General features: G+C 27.9%; 1 protein-coding gene across 7 annotated transcripts; it reads right to left on the reverse strand.

The window, feature by feature from the left end:
• Positions 1–633: 633 nt before the first annotated feature.
• LOC130673963 (zinc finger RNA-binding protein) lies at positions 634–17,674 on the reverse strand. 7 transcript variants are annotated; one of them, XM_057479181.1, is made up of 11 exons: positions 17,514–17,674; positions 16,904–17,064; positions 15,734–16,081; positions 12,613–13,212; positions 11,322–12,035; positions 9,961–10,201; positions 9,692–9,879; positions 5,597–5,742; positions 3,325–3,420; positions 2,089–2,209; positions 634–1,786 (listed from the first exon to the last, which is right to left on the reverse strand). In XM_057479181.1, exons 1-11 carry the CDS (start codon positions 17,561–17,563, stop codon positions 1,503–1,505), a joined length of 2,949 nt encoding a protein of 982 aa, XP_057335164.1. In that variant the 5' UTR covers positions 17,564–17,674; the 3' UTR covers positions 634–1,502. The 7 variants fall into 7 exon arrangements, with proteins under 7 accessions (XP_057335164.1, XP_057335159.1, XP_057335162.1 ...); XM_057479176.1 differs by having other exon boundaries at positions 5,597–5,772; XM_057479179.1 differs by having other exon boundaries at positions 5,597–5,772; positions 12,613–13,098; positions 15,734–16,099.
• Between the last annotated feature and the right edge of the window lie 682 nt (positions 17,675–18,356).

An 18,356-nucleotide genomic window follows, 5' to 3' on the forward strand; every position in this document is an offset into this window, starting at 1 on the left:
TTTCATTTTTATTAGTAAATATTGTTTTAGTTTTTTCCCCACTTGTCTTTGTTATTATTATTATTATTATTATTATTATTTTTTTTTTTTTTTTGCAATAAGAACTTGTGTTTAAGAAACCATTGATAATTATGACGGCATATTTAAAAATGTATATTTTAGTACTTAACGAATGAAAATAATGGTATAATTTTTATTAACAAAATTATTAAAATAAATCATTTTTATCTCCTAAAATCATCGGGCATTTCAATAAAATTTTTATTACAGAAGCGCTTGTTGAATTTAAATATATATATATATATATATACATATATATATTAATGTATAGTGACGCCTAATAATAATGATTAATTTATAATTTAATTTATCTAAATGAATTAATTTATTTAAAATAAACAATTATTTATAAAATATTAAATTATAGATAGTAGCTTCTTTGTGTTCATCTGTCAAATACTGGTCGTCGTAATTGTACATAGTTGATGATAAAATAGTTTTCAAGTAAAAAATTGATGATAGAATCAATTCTTTGAAAATTCCACCATGAGGACAAATGCAATAGATAGATTTCTATGAAATCTACTTATAAAAATAAATCTTATAATTAAGGCGTGAATCAATAAACAAAAATTTCATAAATTTTCATAATTTTTATTAATTAAATCATAAGATTTAAAAATACATAAGATACCTGTAACGACAATGATCTTAAATTCAATCAATAAACTAAACTTAAAACTCGCCTTGCTTTATTTTCAACTTTCTCAAGCAAGTTGATTACTCATCAATCATCTCAGATAATTATTATTATAATTATAATAAACAATTCAAATTACTACATTTATTACATAAATAATCATAAACGATTCTCTTTCGTTAGTAAATCATTTTAAAAAAACTTTTAGTGTATTTGCGGACTTTCCGTATTTACGTACTTGATTAAAATTATTTTATTATTATTTAGTAATTATTAAATATTTATTACTAAACACACGTGCACAAGATTCAATACTACTGTTTTTTTATTAATCAATTAATTAAGTCCATTAATATATTTATTAATAATTTATTTTTTTTTTACTTTTGATCATTCTTAACAGTATGACTACAAATTGACAATGTCTTTTTAAATTAAAACTCCTAACATTAAATATCAGCAATTTTTTTCTTAAATTCAAATATCGCCTCGTAGATACGCGTTTATACGGAAATTTCGTTCTCCACACAAAAATGCAACTGATTTTTTTCTATTTTTCTAATCAAATTGATATATTATTAATATATATTTATTTAAAGTCAATTTTCAAAAAGTGAAACGTTAAATTTCAATTAATAAATCAATTGTTGGCGAGTCAAGTTAATTGATAGTAAACATATTAAATGAGTTATTTACTTATAATATTTATTTTTATTATTATTATTATTATTATTATTATTATTATTATTATTATTATTAAATTAGTGTATTTTAATGAATTATCGCACTCAAGTAATATTTATTACTTCGAGTCTGTTTCCATTTTAGTTTCTTCGGCCTTTTTATCTTTTTTCGAAGCCTCACAGTCGTTACCTTCACCGTTACTGTTGTCACGTCTACGTTTTCGAGGAAAACGTCCTTTATGTTTTGGCGGCGGTAATTGCTCCATACCAAGTACTTTGTGAATTTGACGGAATGCAACTAAACGTAACGCGTGTTGAGCTGAAGCTGTTATATCTTCACGTTGTTGAGCTGTCATGTTGCCTATTGCATCCGTTGGTTCTTTTTCACACGGATCTGCTATTCCTATAATACAATACATTTCATATAAAAAATAGTATTATAAATAATTTAATAATTGATTAGAATTGATAAAGATTTTAATTGTCTGTAAAATGAGTACCTACAAGCCTATTTTCGAAATTCGAAGTTTTTTTTGAAAATTTCAATATAGGTTTGTGGATACGCATTTCATAAAAAATAAAATTCTTTAATAATTCCACGTAACAAAATAATTTTTTTTATCCTTAACAAAAAAATAATTCCTGTTTATTATTTTTATTTCTTTAATTATACAATTTCTAAAATAGATAAATTATCTAAATTACCTGGAGAACCTGGTAGTAAAATACCACCAGCAACACATTCAAGTAAACGACGTAAAGCTTCTCCAAGACTTAATGGACAACCAGCAGTATTGATAACTTTCTCAGTGAGCAGTTCCAGTGCCTAAAAAGTAATAATAACGATTTTTAAAATTTTGTTATTTTCTTTTTTAAATTAAAATTTTTAAAAACTTATAAAAAAAAAATCAGGCTACCAATTCATCGACGTAGTGTCTGAATGTTGTTACCAATAACAATAAAAATCAAAAAACTTGATTGATGTATCAATTAGTAACTACTGAGACACACTCAGACTCGTCATCGGTTTCATCATATTTGTTAATTATTTGGGGTTTTAATATAGGTTGGGGGTAGGGGGAGGGGGAGATTTTTTTTTATTGAGATCAGTAGAAATATATACGTGATCTTAGAAAGAAAATAAATTAATATTACAGAATAAAAATTGTTTTATAATTTTTTTACTAGAAATTATTTGAAGCCCATCATGGGTTATGGCTCAAAAATTTTGTTTTATAACATAAAATTTTGTGAATTTTTTTGAAAAAAATCAAATGTCCCATTGAACGAAAAACTAATTTTTTGAATAAAAATGGCCGAAAAAGCATTAAAAAATTTTTCGTTTCTGATTTTGTTTTTTTTTTTTTTTTTTTTCAAAAAGAGCGTTGAAATGAAAAAAATGACCCCCTATGAAGTTAGATTATCGTAATTATAGTCAAAGATATAATATTTTTAAGCAAAAATGATAAGTCCGGAATGAGTGGAGATAAAGAGCTAAAGACTTCTTTTTAAATGTATGAAAACATATTAAAAAATCGAAAAAATCGAAGAGGGTCACCGTTGCAATGTCATTAAATGGATATGGAATGACCTATATATAAACTTTTGAGTGGATGGTATTTTTTGACTCTCCTAGGTAAAATAAGATATATGGTGGCAAAATTCTTTGATAATTCGATCATAAGACCCATTGCGATAGTCCGATTTCTAAAGGAATCTATCTAAAAAGAATTTTAATCATATTTTTGTAAGGTGAAAAAATGAAAAAGCTTAGTTGCTTTTTCGAGTCATTTAGTAACGCTTGAACCTCCTTAACTTGTTTTATTATTCAGTTTTCAAAAAAAAAAAAAAATATAGTGTCGGAAATCAAATGACTCTAGCACAACCGGCGTGGATATTTCTAGTCAACATTATAAAAAAGATAATAATAACTTTAATTACCCATGGATTAAGTGGTCCCCATGTCGGTACACGATTACAAAGATCGCGCATAATACGTATAATAATAACGCAGTTCTGCAGTGATGATGCTCGAGCCTGTATATAACACATATAAAATTATTAATAAATAAATAAACAACAATTAATAATTAAAATAAATAAATAACAAATAATAATTGAAATTCAAATAATAAATAAAAAAAATTCCTTTATAATAATTAAACTTCATTAAATATTTGCTTTGTGGTGGGCTTTAGCTGTCCTTCCAGCCTCGTTATCTTTTTAATAGTTTTATTTATAACTATTATTATTATTATTGTTGTAGCCCATGATATCAAATTATTACCGGGTGTTTATATATTTTTCATATAACTTCTCAGATTTGAAATTGAGTAATAAACTAACCCTACGATGTAATTAGTAATAATCATTAAAAAAAAAAATTTTTTTAAAAACACCCGATATTTTTTATGACTGTGTTTGTGCTTGTCTGTCTTTGAATGCTTAATAAGTGCATTAATTTATCAAAATAAGATTGATTATTAATTAATTAAGTAATAAACTTATAAAATTCTTAGATCATTTTTTAATTTAAATTTAATTTTGCACTAAATTCATTTTTAGACAGACGTAGAACAGACGTAGGCTGTTTATTCATATTTATATACATTTTTGTCTGTAGTAATAAATCCAGAATAATTAATTAATATCGTTGTTTATAATTCTTATAAATCAAAAAAAAATTTTTTGTCATTTCTTTTCATTTCAGCTGATTAACTGAAATTGAATTTTTTTTTTTCTAAATATCTATTATTCTGGATATAAAGCAGAAAGCTAGCAGATGTAAAAATATAATTGATGGAAAATTTTTATTAAAAAAATTTTTGTAATAAATGAAAACTTTTTTCTACTGAGTTAAAAACTTATTACTACTGAATTTGAATAGTCGTAAGTGAAACGAGTACCAATAATTGTTTTATTAAATTACCAATTATAATTAAATGGAAATAGCAACAAAAAGCTATTTTTTGTTTTATTTTTTTGAGGTTTGAAATTATGATATAAAAATTCGCGGGGATCATTTAGAAATGAAATTTTTTTAAAAATGAGTACCCATAACAATATATTTAAACTTATAAAAAAAAAAAGTTGGAAAATCCAAACGTGCACACCTTACTTGCTCATTCAAAAAAAATATTAATAATCAGAAAAAGCTTTCGTATTTTCGTTAATAATAATTGTAATAATAATTTTTAAAAAATTGAAGGGTAAAAAAGTGATCAATATATGTCACCCCTTCAAAAGATGACAAATAAATTTCTTTCATGAATTGCCAGTTTTAAGGTTTTATGAATTACAATTAAACAAAAAGGATTTGGATAGTGATTTTCAAAGGGGTTTTTCTATTTTTAAAAATTCAAGTGTAAAAAAAATTATTTTTTAATTAATCGGTTGTATATTTTTGAGGGTACTGCGTTTACTAATATCCGTACATATTGACGTACATCTCAGGTTTTTTTCACTATTTTTCTTTTTTTCAATCATTATTATTGAAAATTTGACTTAAAATTGTGTTCGTTTCATTTATCAATAAATTATCTTTCAAATAATTCGAATTTTGATTTAGTTGAGTATACTTGAATGAGCATAACAATGTTTTTTACGTGCGTGAATCGACTGGTACTGAGTGAGCGTTAGTAGAACACATCTCGTTGCTTCGCAATTGAGTGATACAATATCGAAATATATGAAAAAAGTTTTAGAAATTTATTTTCAATTTTAAATGTAATGTTGTGGGTACTTGTTTCAGAAAATATTTAATCATTTACCCGATAGTTATTTTTGATTTATTAAAAAATTAAATGTACGTGATATAAATATATTATAATATTTAATAATTTTTTCTTTCACTTAAATAGCGAGTTGGTACTCATTCGACGGTAAAATTTTCTATAAAATATAAAACTATCATATTTATATTGTATGCATACTGCTGCTTGACATGCTGATTAAAATGAATTATTATTAATTAATAAAAATTATATATTAAATTCTAATCCAAGGCTGGAAGTTCTAAGACTGCTCATAAAACTTAACTCTTGTCTATTCTTTATATTAATTAAACTATTGTACTTTTTTAAATTTTTAAATACGGTACTTTATAATAAATTAATAAGAAAAAAAAAATAATAAATTTATCAAACCGTGATTTTAGTTTTTCTCTTTTTTTTTTTTTAAAGACTGATGAGTTTAGTTTTAGAATCGTTCAAACCTGAAACCACTTGGCATGCCTGAGTTGAGCTAAAGCCTCCAAACACTTAGCCTTGGGAAGTACATCTGGTGGGTCTGGTTTCGTCACTGCGGGCATCGCGGGCGTTGTTTGCGGTTGAGCAGCTCCCTGCTGCTGTCCAGCATTATCTGAGATCCCAACAAAGAAAGCACAACACGCTTAGACAACACTCAGAGTGTTTGATCATGCTCAACGGGCTAGTTTTTTTAATTTTTCAAACCCTCTCTTAAAATTATTTTTCAATTTAATAACAAAAAAAAAAAAAAATCTGGGCATCGGTTGGTCCTGCGGGCTGGCCCCAAAACTTCCCGCTGTTTTCGAGCTCAAAAAGCTCGAAAACATCAGTGTGAATACATTTTCGAGCTCCTCGAGCTCGAAAATGCTTTTACATGCAATTGTTTTTTTATGATCGTTTTAAGCTCTAACAAGTTACGTTATATGTTAAAGTTTGAAAATTTAAGAATCGAAAATCATTAATGGACATGCGGTTTTTAAATTTTTAGTCCTGATTATGTTCATTAAAATAAATAAATTGAGGTAGAAATCAATGTCAGTAATAAAAATGAAGATTTAAATGAGTTTTGACTCAGATCAGAGCAATAATATATAAAATATCCGCAAAAAATATTAAAAACTGTGTTTTGAAAATTTTTTTGTTAATAATATAATATAAACTGAAGAACGGGATAGATGAAATTATATGGGAATCGAACGAGATCATAAAGACGAAGAGTTGGTATGATTTTGGTCTTATTTTAGTACATTATAATATGACTTATAGTTCACTTAATTTACTCTTAACCGAGTTTGGGGGAAATTAATAAGTGGATTTTTTTTTAACGATTTTATGTAAAAAATTCCGTAATCACGAAAATAATAATAAGAAAGCTCAATTCGGCCGCATTTTTAAAATAAATAATAAAATAACAATAGGGATGCCGAGACATCGTATATTCTTATTAAAAAACTTTAATTTATTAATGTAAAGCCCTATGATGACTGGTATTAAATTAAAAGGCGATAAATTCCGAATAAGAAAAGTCAAAAACCAATCTCCCGGGGTTTATTATCTTCGCGAAAAAAATTAATTAAAAAAACCAAATAATTAGTTGTTCTCATTTAGTCACGCTGTCGGTAACAGAGCTGCAGAAACTGAGCTAGAAGGCGCGCGCAAGAAAACAACTAATTATTTTGTTTTGTTATTTAAATTTTTTTCGCGAAGATAATAAACCCCGGGAGATTGGTTTTTGACTTTTCTTATTCAGAATTTATCGCCCTTTAATTTAATACCAGTCATCATAGGGCATTACATTAATAAATTCAAGTTATTTAATTAAAAATACACGGTGTCTCGGCATCCCTATTGTTATTTTATTATTTATTTAAAAAACGCGGCCGAATTGAGCTTTCTTATTATTACTTTCGTGATCAGTTATTTTAAAGATATTTGCGAAAAACCGTTTTTCACCATTTCTTTTTTCCACGATACTCCTTAGACAAATGACCCGATTTGAATGGTTGGGGTGGAAATTGAAGCGTTTTAATAAATTCTAAAGCTGATCAGATTTTGGAATTGTTTAGTTCAGTTGCTTCAAAGATATTCGCAAAAAACCGTTTTTTACCATTTCTTTCTCCCGCGATAACTCTCGAACGAATTATCCGATTGAGATGGCTAAGGCGGCAATCGACGCGTTTTATTGTTCTAAAGCTAATTAGATTTCAAAATCAATCGTATGAGTCGTTTTTGAGAAATCAATTAAAAACTAAAAAAAAAAAAAATTTTTTTTCATAGTTCGCCATTATTTTCGAGTCTACTTGATCAAATGATCTGAAATATTCAGAAAAGTTGATGGCCAACAAGTTCTTTCGATTGCCGCCTTAACTATCCAAATCGGTTCATTAGTAAAAAAGTTATAAAGAGTTTACACACACACACACACACACACACACACACACACACACACACACACACATACATACATACATACATACATACATACATACATACATACATACATACATACATACATACATACACTCGGAAATCATTCTGAAAATAGTCAGAATAGCTTCCAAGGACCTCAAAACGTCGACATTCAATGAAAACTCGATTTTCTTAGCGGGAAGTTAAAAAAATGTTAGAGAATTTCCAAAATTTAACATACTTTTTTATGAATATATTGTTATCAATTATTAAGAAATAATTTTAATATGAAATTTTAGAAAACTTTTTTTTCGACAAAATGAAAATTTGTTGATGAACTTTTTCCAATTATAAGGTAAAAAAGACCTAATATAAGGAACTAGTATCAAAATATTTCATGTATTTGTATAGCTATATTTATAAATAGTCTTTGATCGGGTATTAGGTCTTTTACCTAGTATAAAATCTGAAAAATAAAACAGCAATTGAATTATTGATCAGAATTATTTTTTCGAGTTACGATTAAAGATATGGAAAATTAGATTTGAACTGGCCATAAAAAAATTGTTTTTTCGATTTTTTTATATTATAGTACGAAGTTGTGATATAATAATTTACGAGGATCGTTAGTAAGTTCAATTTCTTTAAAAATAAGTACCTACAACCTTGTATTTAAAATTTCAAATATTAATCAAAATTTATAACTAAGAGTTATCAAAATTTTTGTCTCAATTTTAAATAGAAGATTGTAGGTATTTGTTTAAATCAAAAATTAATTCTTAACACGATAGTCATGCTCACATTCTAAAAATTATTGAAATGTATAGTTAAATTTGAAAAATCAGCAAATAAAAAATTGAATTTTGTTTTTTAAAATAACAAATTACATTTTTTTTAAATTCAATTGAAACTTATTTCACATTTCATCAAAATAATTTGTAAAATGAGTATTGCACACTAATTATAGTAATAAATAAGTAAATAAATAAATGTTTATTAATTTAATAAAAACAATAATAAATTGAGGGTACGCATGATCAAAAAGTCTTTAGTTATCGGATTGCCTCAGCGTTGTTTCCTTTCAACTACTGCTGCGTTCAATAACGCTATGTATCTTTTATTTCTGATATGAGACAACAAATCACTCTCAAGACTCTAACAACTTTAACACACATTTTAAATATTTAAAACCTTACAAATTTTTAAGTTAAATAATAAAAATACTTTTTATACTCTCATTTCCCGTTCTTCCATTAACATTTCTCTCATCGATGCGACAGTGTTAAAACAGTCCTCCAGGTACAAGGTCTTTATGCTAAATAAAAAAGTCGCCATTTTTTTTCAAAATTTTTTTTTTCATACTTGGAGATAATTGTGTCTTGCTGGTACTCAGTTAAAAAAAAATTGTATTTTTTACAATTTAATTAAACGTCAATCAAATTATTTTTCAGTTCAATCGTTTTTTTTTTCAATAAAACTCAAATTTTTTTTTCAATTTTTTAATTTGGTTACTATACAAATAAATTAGATACTATAAAAAATTAGAAAAAAATATTTATCTCAAGTATGATTAAAAAAGAAAAAAAATGACGACTTACCTAAAAAAAAATTAGCAGCCGCCACTTTTTTTTCAAGAAATCTTTGTTTTTATTTGGAGATAAGTATTCCTTGTTGGTACTCATATAAATTGAAATTGTATTCTCTAAAATTTATTAATTAATCAAACTTTCTATAACTTCGATAGTTGCTGATATAAAACTCAAAAAATCTTTCTTTTTATTTCTTTTCGTTATTTATAAAAAAAATTGACAAAAGAAAAAAAAATACTGATCTCATTTCAAATGTTAAAAAAAAAAATGACGGCATCGTATTTTAAAAAATTCATTAGTAATATAAGAGAAAAAAAAAAATGTAAAATATTCAAACCGTTTAAATCCATGGTACTGTAGTATCCTGGTGCTTAAAAAATATTTCAATAGATTGAAAAAGGCCATGAAAAGAACAAAATTTAAATAGGACTTAAAATCATAATTTGAAAATAATAAATAAAATAAAAAATTGATTATTAATAATTATTAATTATTATTTAATGATTTGTTGCTGTTGTTTATCCTTTTCTTGGCCGTTGTATCCATTATAATTATATAAATTACCTGCTGTTGCTGGTGGTTTAGCTGTTTCACGCATCAGCGGACTTGTTAATGTGACACTGACTGTTACAGTACCACCGGAAACTGTTAGTGCCGCAGATTCTGGATGTTTACCGACGTTGTAAGTTTCTTCTGGAGCAACTATTTTTAATTGTGATGGTAAAATTTCAGCAACTTTATTTAATAATGTCCTAAAAAAAAAAAAAAATTTTTTTTTAAACCTAATTAATTTATAATTATTTTCATTTAGTTATTTAATTAATTTAAATTACTTGGTAGGTTTCTCAGCACATAAAACAACGAGACAGACATGATTGTCGCCAGATAATAATAATCCTTTAGCTAAACTACCGACGCGCATGACATCGCGAATAACACGTGAGTCTTCTTTTTCTTTTGGAGATGAAAATGTGTTAGTTGTGTCATTATCTTTTTTTTTATCACCGTCCTCTTTTTTCACTTCAGTAGTTACTGCAGGTGTTGGTGTATTTCCTGCTGGCAGCATTTTTTTATCTGTAAAAAAAAATTTTTGGTGAAGATCTAATTTTTTTCATTGTATACGGAAAGAACAAGATGGTACTAGCTACCATCCTGGATTATACACAGTTACATTCGACGTAAAAAAATATTGCAGATATTACTTAGGTTAATCTAGATTATACTCAGTTCCATTCCAAATGTTACTCAGTAACATCTCAGATTATACAGCACTAAATTATACTGGTTATCATCTTAGATGGTACTGAGTATAATCCAGATGTATGTGGTTACCATCTAGGATGACAACCAGTATAATCTGAGATGTTACTGAGTAACATCTGGGATGGAACTGAGTATAAACTAGATTAAACTAAGTATTATCAGAAATATTTTTTTACGTCGGATGTAACTGAGCATAATCCGGGATGGTAGCCAACACCATCTTGTTCTTTCCGTGTAAGATTAGAATTTTTTTAAATTCAATTCAAGAAAATCAGACTACCAATTCATCGACGTAGTGTCTGAATGTTGTTACCAATAACGATAAAAATCAAAAAACTTGATTGATATGTTAATTAATAACTATTGCGACACACTCAGGCTCGTCATCGGTTTCATCATATTTATTTTAGCATTTATTAACTATTTTTAGTTTATAAATTTTTTATTTTTTTTGAAATGAGAGAATTTTTATTGGGATCAGCATTAAATTTCCATTAAAATGACTACCCATAACCCATACCAGGTTACCATGATAGAACTCTAATATTTTATATAAAAAAATAACAACTTTGATTTTATTCCCGATAATCAATAACGCGACTTTAATTAATCTCAAGTGACTGATAGTTCTACAAAAATAAACTTGAAAAAGTTGCAGAAAATTCGTATGAAAAAACTTAAAAAATTAAAATTCTTATTTTGGAGGTTGATTATTTTTTTTGGGTCAGGATTATTTTCATTTTGCTCAGCATTCAATTTTCATTGAAATAACTACCAATAACCCAGGAGCATCATGAGTAATCTAATTTAAAACTTGATAAATACAGCAAATGGGTTCCAATTTTCAGGTCGCTGATTTCAAGTTCATTTCATTTAAACTGATCTACTGTATGCATTTACATTAAAAATAAAAAAATATATAACAACTTACTAGCTTCAGCGAGGACATCAGAAACTAATTTCAAAGCTTTCTCAGTATGTGAAACAATTTTTTTAACGGCTTGCAGTTCTTCTTCTTTTGGGTAAATACTCGAGTGATGAGCATCAACGTGTTTGTCATCAGATCTACGAGGTACAACAGAGAACATCATGCCAGGTGGACCAGGAAATGGACGCGGTGGCATTGGAGGTGCACCTGGACCACGTCCGCAACGACGGTACCACTCGTAGTACTCGCACTCTTCCTCATAACGACGACGCTCTTCCCAGTAAATCATTTCCTCATCCATCATTGGGCCCATCATGCCCATCGGACCCATCTGATTCATTTCTTCGCGACGTCGTGAAAATTCTTCACGTGCTTGCTGACGGCGATGCTTTTCTTCTAACATCTTACGTTGCTTTAAACTCGGTTTTATGTCAACGACCAAGTCTGGGTTGACTTTTTTCTTGTAAGCGAATCGATGACGTCGGCCTTTCATGTGCATGTCTTTGGCATTAGGATCATTAAATCGACACTCGCATAATTTACAATTAAAACTTATTATTTTTCCATCTTCAGATTTGTTCTCTTCAATATATTCTTGTCCCACTGGCTGAATATCTTTTTCTTCAATTATTGATTCTTCAACAGCTTCTTCTACAGCAGCTTCCTCTGTTTTAACTTCTGCTGCTGGATTTTGATTCACTGTACCAAGATTTCCAGCTATAATATTTTAATTTTTAATAAATATTCCAGCTAAGCTATTTTATAATTGATTAAATTTTTGAAAATATTTTATTGATTTAAAAATTTTTTACTATTGAATTTGTATAATTTTAAATAAAACGCGGATCAATGATTGTATAATGGAATTACTAAATATATTTTAATGGAAATAATAATTAAATATTATGATTTTCCGAATATATTGATTATGGTACAAAGTCGTAATGAAAAAATATACAGAAATCGTTTAGAAATAAAATTCTCTTTAAAATGAGTACCCACAAGATTGTATTTGATAATTCAAAAAATTATCAAATTTTATGACAAATTTTTGAAATTTTGTTTGAATTTTAAACATAGGGTTGTGGATACTCAATTTAGAGGAAATGGAATTGTGAACACAATAGTGAACTTTCGTTTTACTCTGAAATTGAATGTGTTTAAGAAAAATCAAGAAATAATCATTTTAAAAAAAATTAGAAAATTCATAAATTATTTTTATACCAATTAAACTTGTATTAATTGACTTTAAAATATTAAAATATTTTTGTTAGTAGTGAGTAAATATACTTACATGCAACAAAATTAATTTTAGGAGTAGCAGTAACCGTCGATTTTTTAGCAGCGGTGCCAGCGGTAGCAGCACTACCAGCAACAGCAGCTTTAGCAGCAGCAGCAGGTTTTGGATTGAGTACAGTTGGATCAGCACTGGGAATCGGCTTACCAAGTTTCGTGTGAAGTTTAACGACTTTTTGGTGCTTCGCTCCACGAATATGTGCAGCGTAAGCGTCATTACCAGTACAAGTAACATCACACAATTCACATCTGAGTGAGTTACCAGCGCCCCGCGCCGGGGGTTGTTGTGGTACCTTCATCGACGCCTCTTTTTTCTTATGTTTTTGACCCTCCAAGTGCTCGCGATAAGTCTGGGGCCCAGCGCAGCTGATTTTACACACATCGCAATAGTGTAATTGCTGTGGTTTTGGTGGCGGCTTGGCTCTCATACTCTTCATTCCACTTCCGCCGGCTCCAAATCCTTTACGTCCGTAGCCCTGCCAACCTCCAGTCTTCTGGTTAGTTGTATTGTTGCTGTTTGCACTCTGTTGGGCTACGTACATTGTCGCAGCGCTATAAAGCGCTGCGTCATACCCGGAATATGCTGTACTTGCCGTTTCTAAAGAATAAATTTAATACCCATATTCACAAGATAACTAAACCCCCAAACTAAATTATTTTTTTGTTTATGACTTTTATTTTATTTCAATTCGTCAATAATTTTTTTTTCTTTTTTATTTAATTTTGATTTGAATTATGATTATTTTTTTTTTATGGGAAATGACAAATTTAATTCTTTTGAAACGGCGTTATTTTTTTTTTTTTTTTGATGAATATTTATTAATTTTTTTTTTTTTTTTTTTTTTTTTTTTTTTTTTTTTTTCAACAAAATAATAAACTTTAAATCTAAGAGTTAAATTTCTGATTAAATTACAATTTATTTTGCGATAATTGATAACACTTGTCAATATATTTGACAAGGTATTTTTTAATTAAATATTCTTGAAAAATGTCACTAACGAAATATCCTCCAAGGAGAGTAGGGTTATTCTGAGCGCGGATTAATTATTAAGAGAGCGATTGTAATACGTTGAAAGATGAAAATGATTATCGATCCTTAGACGAATATTTCTTATGTAGCATACAGTGAGATTTATATTCTTACGTGAAAAAATGACCAAGGGTTTGCAAAATTTTACTTTAACCCTTCGTCGGTCGCTCAATGAGCGCGACACCGCCTTCATTACATTTTAATGTTTTTCTCATAATTTTGGCAATGAATAAATTTGAAAAACTTCGAATACTTCAATTGAACATTTTAATGACAAAGAAATTGAAAAGCGGCGCCACCCGGTGAGAGTGAGTAACCGGTAAATGACCGAATCACCATGTTGCCAAGTTGTATTAGGTTATGTTCTCATAAAATATATAGGTATAGGAATAAACATACGTAACCGTTGCTGTGTGTAACTAGCATCATAAGTAAACAAGTTCATTCTTTATAAATAATAATTAATTGAAAAACACAAATATGATTTTTTGGAAATCAGAAAATATTCAATATTTTTTTTTAGTAATATAAATTTGTTTTATGTCAGAGTGGATCAATGAGTTGATAATTCTTTTGAAAAGAAGAGTGAAATTCGTAGGTTGAATATACTAGAAACATTGATTTCATTATAAAAGAGTACTTGCTAATTTTAAGTGAATAAAAATTTGTTAAAAATTTGAATCTATCAACAAAAGTAGTAATTTTTTTCATTTAAGGTTAATATTGGATTGACTTGACAACAGCGCTTACCACGCGAGTGAAGAATGGAAAAATGATGCGAGTGACAAAGGGTTAATATTTCTAACTTTTACAAAGAGACTTCAATCTTGATCATATATGATTGTTAAGAAAAAAAGTTATCAAGCATAAATTGAGGAAAAGCTACCGTAGTTAAAATTTCACCGAGATATAGATTTGAAAAATAATTACAATTATTATCAATTAGTAATTAAAGCCATACTTAGACAGTACCCGCGACTTTTTAAAAATTTTGAATGACTATCAATTGTTATAAGCTTATCTAAGTTTAATTAATTATTTTAAAAAAATTTGGATTTTTAATTGAAAAAAGGACAGCGTAGAAGTAACTTCGACGAGATATAGAATGTAAAAAAAAATATTTACAGTTGATATCAATTGGGAGTTAAACGAAATTTATTGAATAAATTTTTGCCTAAAAAATTCAAAAATTCGAATTATAAAATTGAGATGAAGATTTTACTAAAATTTATTTAACTCCCAATTGATATCTACTGTAAGTAATTTTTTTTTAAATTCTATATCTCAGCGAAATTATGACAACGTTGTCTTTTTTCATTTAAAATTCAATTTTTTTTAAATTAATCAATTTAATTTTAATACGGTTCTGACAGTTGAAAGTCATTGCATGTTTTTTAACAGTGGGAGGTACTGTCTGAGAATGCCCTTAAGCGAAGTTCGATACATAAATTTCAACAAAATCTTGTGTCAAAATTATAATTCAAAATGTCAAATTTCGTGGGCTAAAAGTTATTTACCAAATTTCGTTCAACTCCTAATTGATAACAACGGTAAGTTATTTTTTTTTCAAATCTATATCTCAGCGAAATTATAACTACATTGTTTTTTTTTATATTGATGCTTTGATTTTTTAATAATAATTAATAAAAATTTTAATACAGTTATGCCCGTTGAAAGTTATTGAATATTTGTTAAAACTGAGGGTAATGTTTTGAAAATGCTGATAATTTTTAATAATAAGATTTATATTTTGTATTTCTGGCTAATTTGAAATTGTAAATAATTTGAAATCTTTGTTACTTTAGTAATCTCAGAAACTTTTTAACAGTGAATAATTGATATTTTCAATTAATCAATCGATAAATTAACTAAGCTCCTATTTAATTTTTTTAATAATAAATTTTGTACGTAGCTACTCCACTCTCCCCTATACGAGATATCTCTTACAAAACGTTCTCAAATAAAATATATTTCATGTATTGGTGCTACGGGATTAAATGAAAAAAAAATAATTACAAATTAAAGAAAACTATTAATAAATTTTCATCTTGGCATACTTTCTAACTTGAAAATAAATAAATCAACTTACTGTTAGTGGCAGCAGTGGGAGTAGCAGCTGGAGTAGCTGGTGCAGTATAACCAGATGAATAAGTTGCGTTTTGTGTAGGATTTGATTGCTGATAAGCGGTACTTGCTGCTTGATAAGTTTTAGCTTGTCCAGTAGTTGTTGCTTGACGAGCAGTACCGGTGTAAGCACTCGTAGTACTGTAAGCTGGTTTAGCAGCTTGATAGTGAGTCTCAGTAGTTGTGTAAGTTGCAGCAGCTGCCGCGGCAGCTGGTTGTTGATAGTAAGTTTTAGTTGCGTCGTACGTCGCCGCTGGTGCAGCGCGTCCGTATCCGTAGTCGTATGTTTGAGCTACCGTACCAGGGTTTGCTGCTACAGGGGAAACAAAACCTAGTAACGGATCGATCAACATTCTACTTTACTTATTATATCATTACTACTGTTATTAAATTAAAACTAAAAATTAATTCAATAATTAATTTTTAATCTTTGTTACAATATGTTTATAGACAAAGGATTTTAAAATCAGACTACCAATTCATCGACGTAGTGTCTGAATGTTGTTACCAATAACGATAAAAATCAAAAAACTTAATTAATATGTTAATTAATAACTATTGCGACACACTCAGGCTCGTCATCGGTTTCATCATATTTATTTTAGCATTTATTAACTATTTTTAGTTTATAAATTTTTTATTTTTTTTGAAATGAGAGAATTTTTATTGGGATCAGCATTAAATTTCCATTAAAATGACTACCCATAACCCATACCAGGTTACCATGATAGAACTCTAATATTTTATATAAAAAATAACAACTTTGATTTTATTCCCGATAATCAATAACGCGACTTTAATTAATCTCAAGTGACTGATAGTTCTACAAAAATAAACTTGAAAAAGTTGCAGAAAATTCGTATGAAAAAACTTAAAAAATTAAAATTCTTATTTTGGAGGTTGATTATTTTTTTTGGGTCAGGATTATTTTCATTTTGCTCAGCATTCAATTTTCATTGAAATAACTACCAATAACCCAGGAGCATCATGAGTAATCTAATTTAAAACTTGATAAATACAGCAAATGGGTTCCAATTTTCAGGTCGCTGATTTCAAGTTCATTTCATTTAAACTGACCTACTGTATGCATTTACGTTAAAAATAAAACAAAAAAACAATAAAAATTAATATATACCTGCATAAGTCGTGCCAGTGGCTGCTGCGGCAGCAGCAGCTTGATAAGTTTCGTACCCAGTAGCTGCAGCAGCAGCAGGTCTCTGAGTATAAGTTGCAGCAGTAGCTGCTGGTGTCACTGCATATCCAGCTTGCCCAGTCTGATAAGCAGCACTGGTTGCTCTAATTAAAATAATAAGAATGTACCAAATAAATCAACAATCTATCACCAGTAAGGTCTATCAGGACAAATCAATGCAGCAAATTATAAATTCATAAAAAATTAAAGTTGAACCTTTAGTCGGCAGCCAGTTATAAGTTTAAATTATAACAGTAAATAAAATATAAAAGATATTTGAATAAATAATAATTTAATATTGATATATAATTAATAGATGAAAAAATTTGTTACTATAAAACCAATAAATCATAGCACATCGCGGCAGATATAAAATGGCGGACATTACCGGCATAATGTATCGCATGGTTATGAAATTGTCGGAATGAAAAAAAAATAATAATATGTAATGATAATTATTATTATTCAAGTTTAAGAATAATGATTTTAATGTATTTAATTATATTAATTTATTATTTATATTAATAACATAATTATTTTATTAACTACATACCCATATTGAGTACCGCCGTGTGTAAAACCGAAGTAATTATTCTGTGCCATCCTTTTTACTTATTCCCACACACAACACAGAGAGACGCCCGGAAAGAAGGAACGACCAAATTAACAACGGAAGTCATTGGGCGTGTCTCTTGTTTCCGATGAAACTCCCGCTTATGTTTGAATCCTATTGGCTTTTCTGATGATTCCGGCTGAAGGAACATTTTTCATTGGCTGATGGTGACTCAGCTTTAAATTTGACGTAAATAAACGATCTTATCCGATTGTTTAATTATTGCTGCGCACTTCGATGATCAATATGCGCTTTCGATTTGTTTTTAGGCCGCGGGAAAATTTGAATTTAAAATAAATTATAAACTATAATCAATTACTAATTTGATAGTAAGATGATTTTTTCAACTATTGTTAGTGAAATTAATTTTTATAAATATGAGGAAGATGGGTGACCCAATAATCGGCCATGGTGGTTTTTGAATTTTTGTTTTTAATTTTAAAATTGTATGCATACTGAGAATTTCGTAGTAATAATTACCATCGGGAATTTTTAATGGTTGGTTGTTGACAGTATGGTGATTTTTAAATTTATTACTATAATGCTATTGAAAATAATCGCGTTATTATAAGTATTATCGACCCCAAATAATCATCACACCAATAAAAATAATCACTAATATACTAAATAGTAATAATTACAATTTTAGCTGACAATATTTATTATTTCAAGTTCTTAAGTTATAGAGAAAATAAATAAGGGATGAATTAATTCGAGAATAATATATTTAAATTTATTGTCGTAATTCAAGTTGCAATTACGTCAAAATAATTAAATGTACGT

This window comes from Microplitis mediator, chromosome 8, assembly GCF_029852145.1.
Source record: "Microplitis mediator isolate UGA2020A chromosome 8, iyMicMedi2.1, whole genome shotgun sequence".
Classification (NCBI taxonomy): Eukaryota; Metazoa; Arthropoda; class Insecta; order Hymenoptera; family Braconidae; genus Microplitis; species Microplitis mediator.

Bases quoted from the DNA above. Each gene is read 5' to 3' on its own strand.
- LOC130673963 (XM_057479175.1), bottom strand. From the start codon at position 17,563: ATGGCACAGAATAATTACTTCGGTTTTACACACGGCGGTACTCAATAT. The intron at 13,213-15,733 runs GTAAGTTGATTT...TTTATTCTTTAG, and splicing joins TCCCACTGCTGCCACTAACA to AAACGGCAAGTACAGCATAT. The intron at 1,787-2,088 runs GTAATTTAGATA...ATTGTATTATAG, and splicing joins TTTACTACCAGGTTCTCCAG to GAATAGCAGATCCGTGTGAA.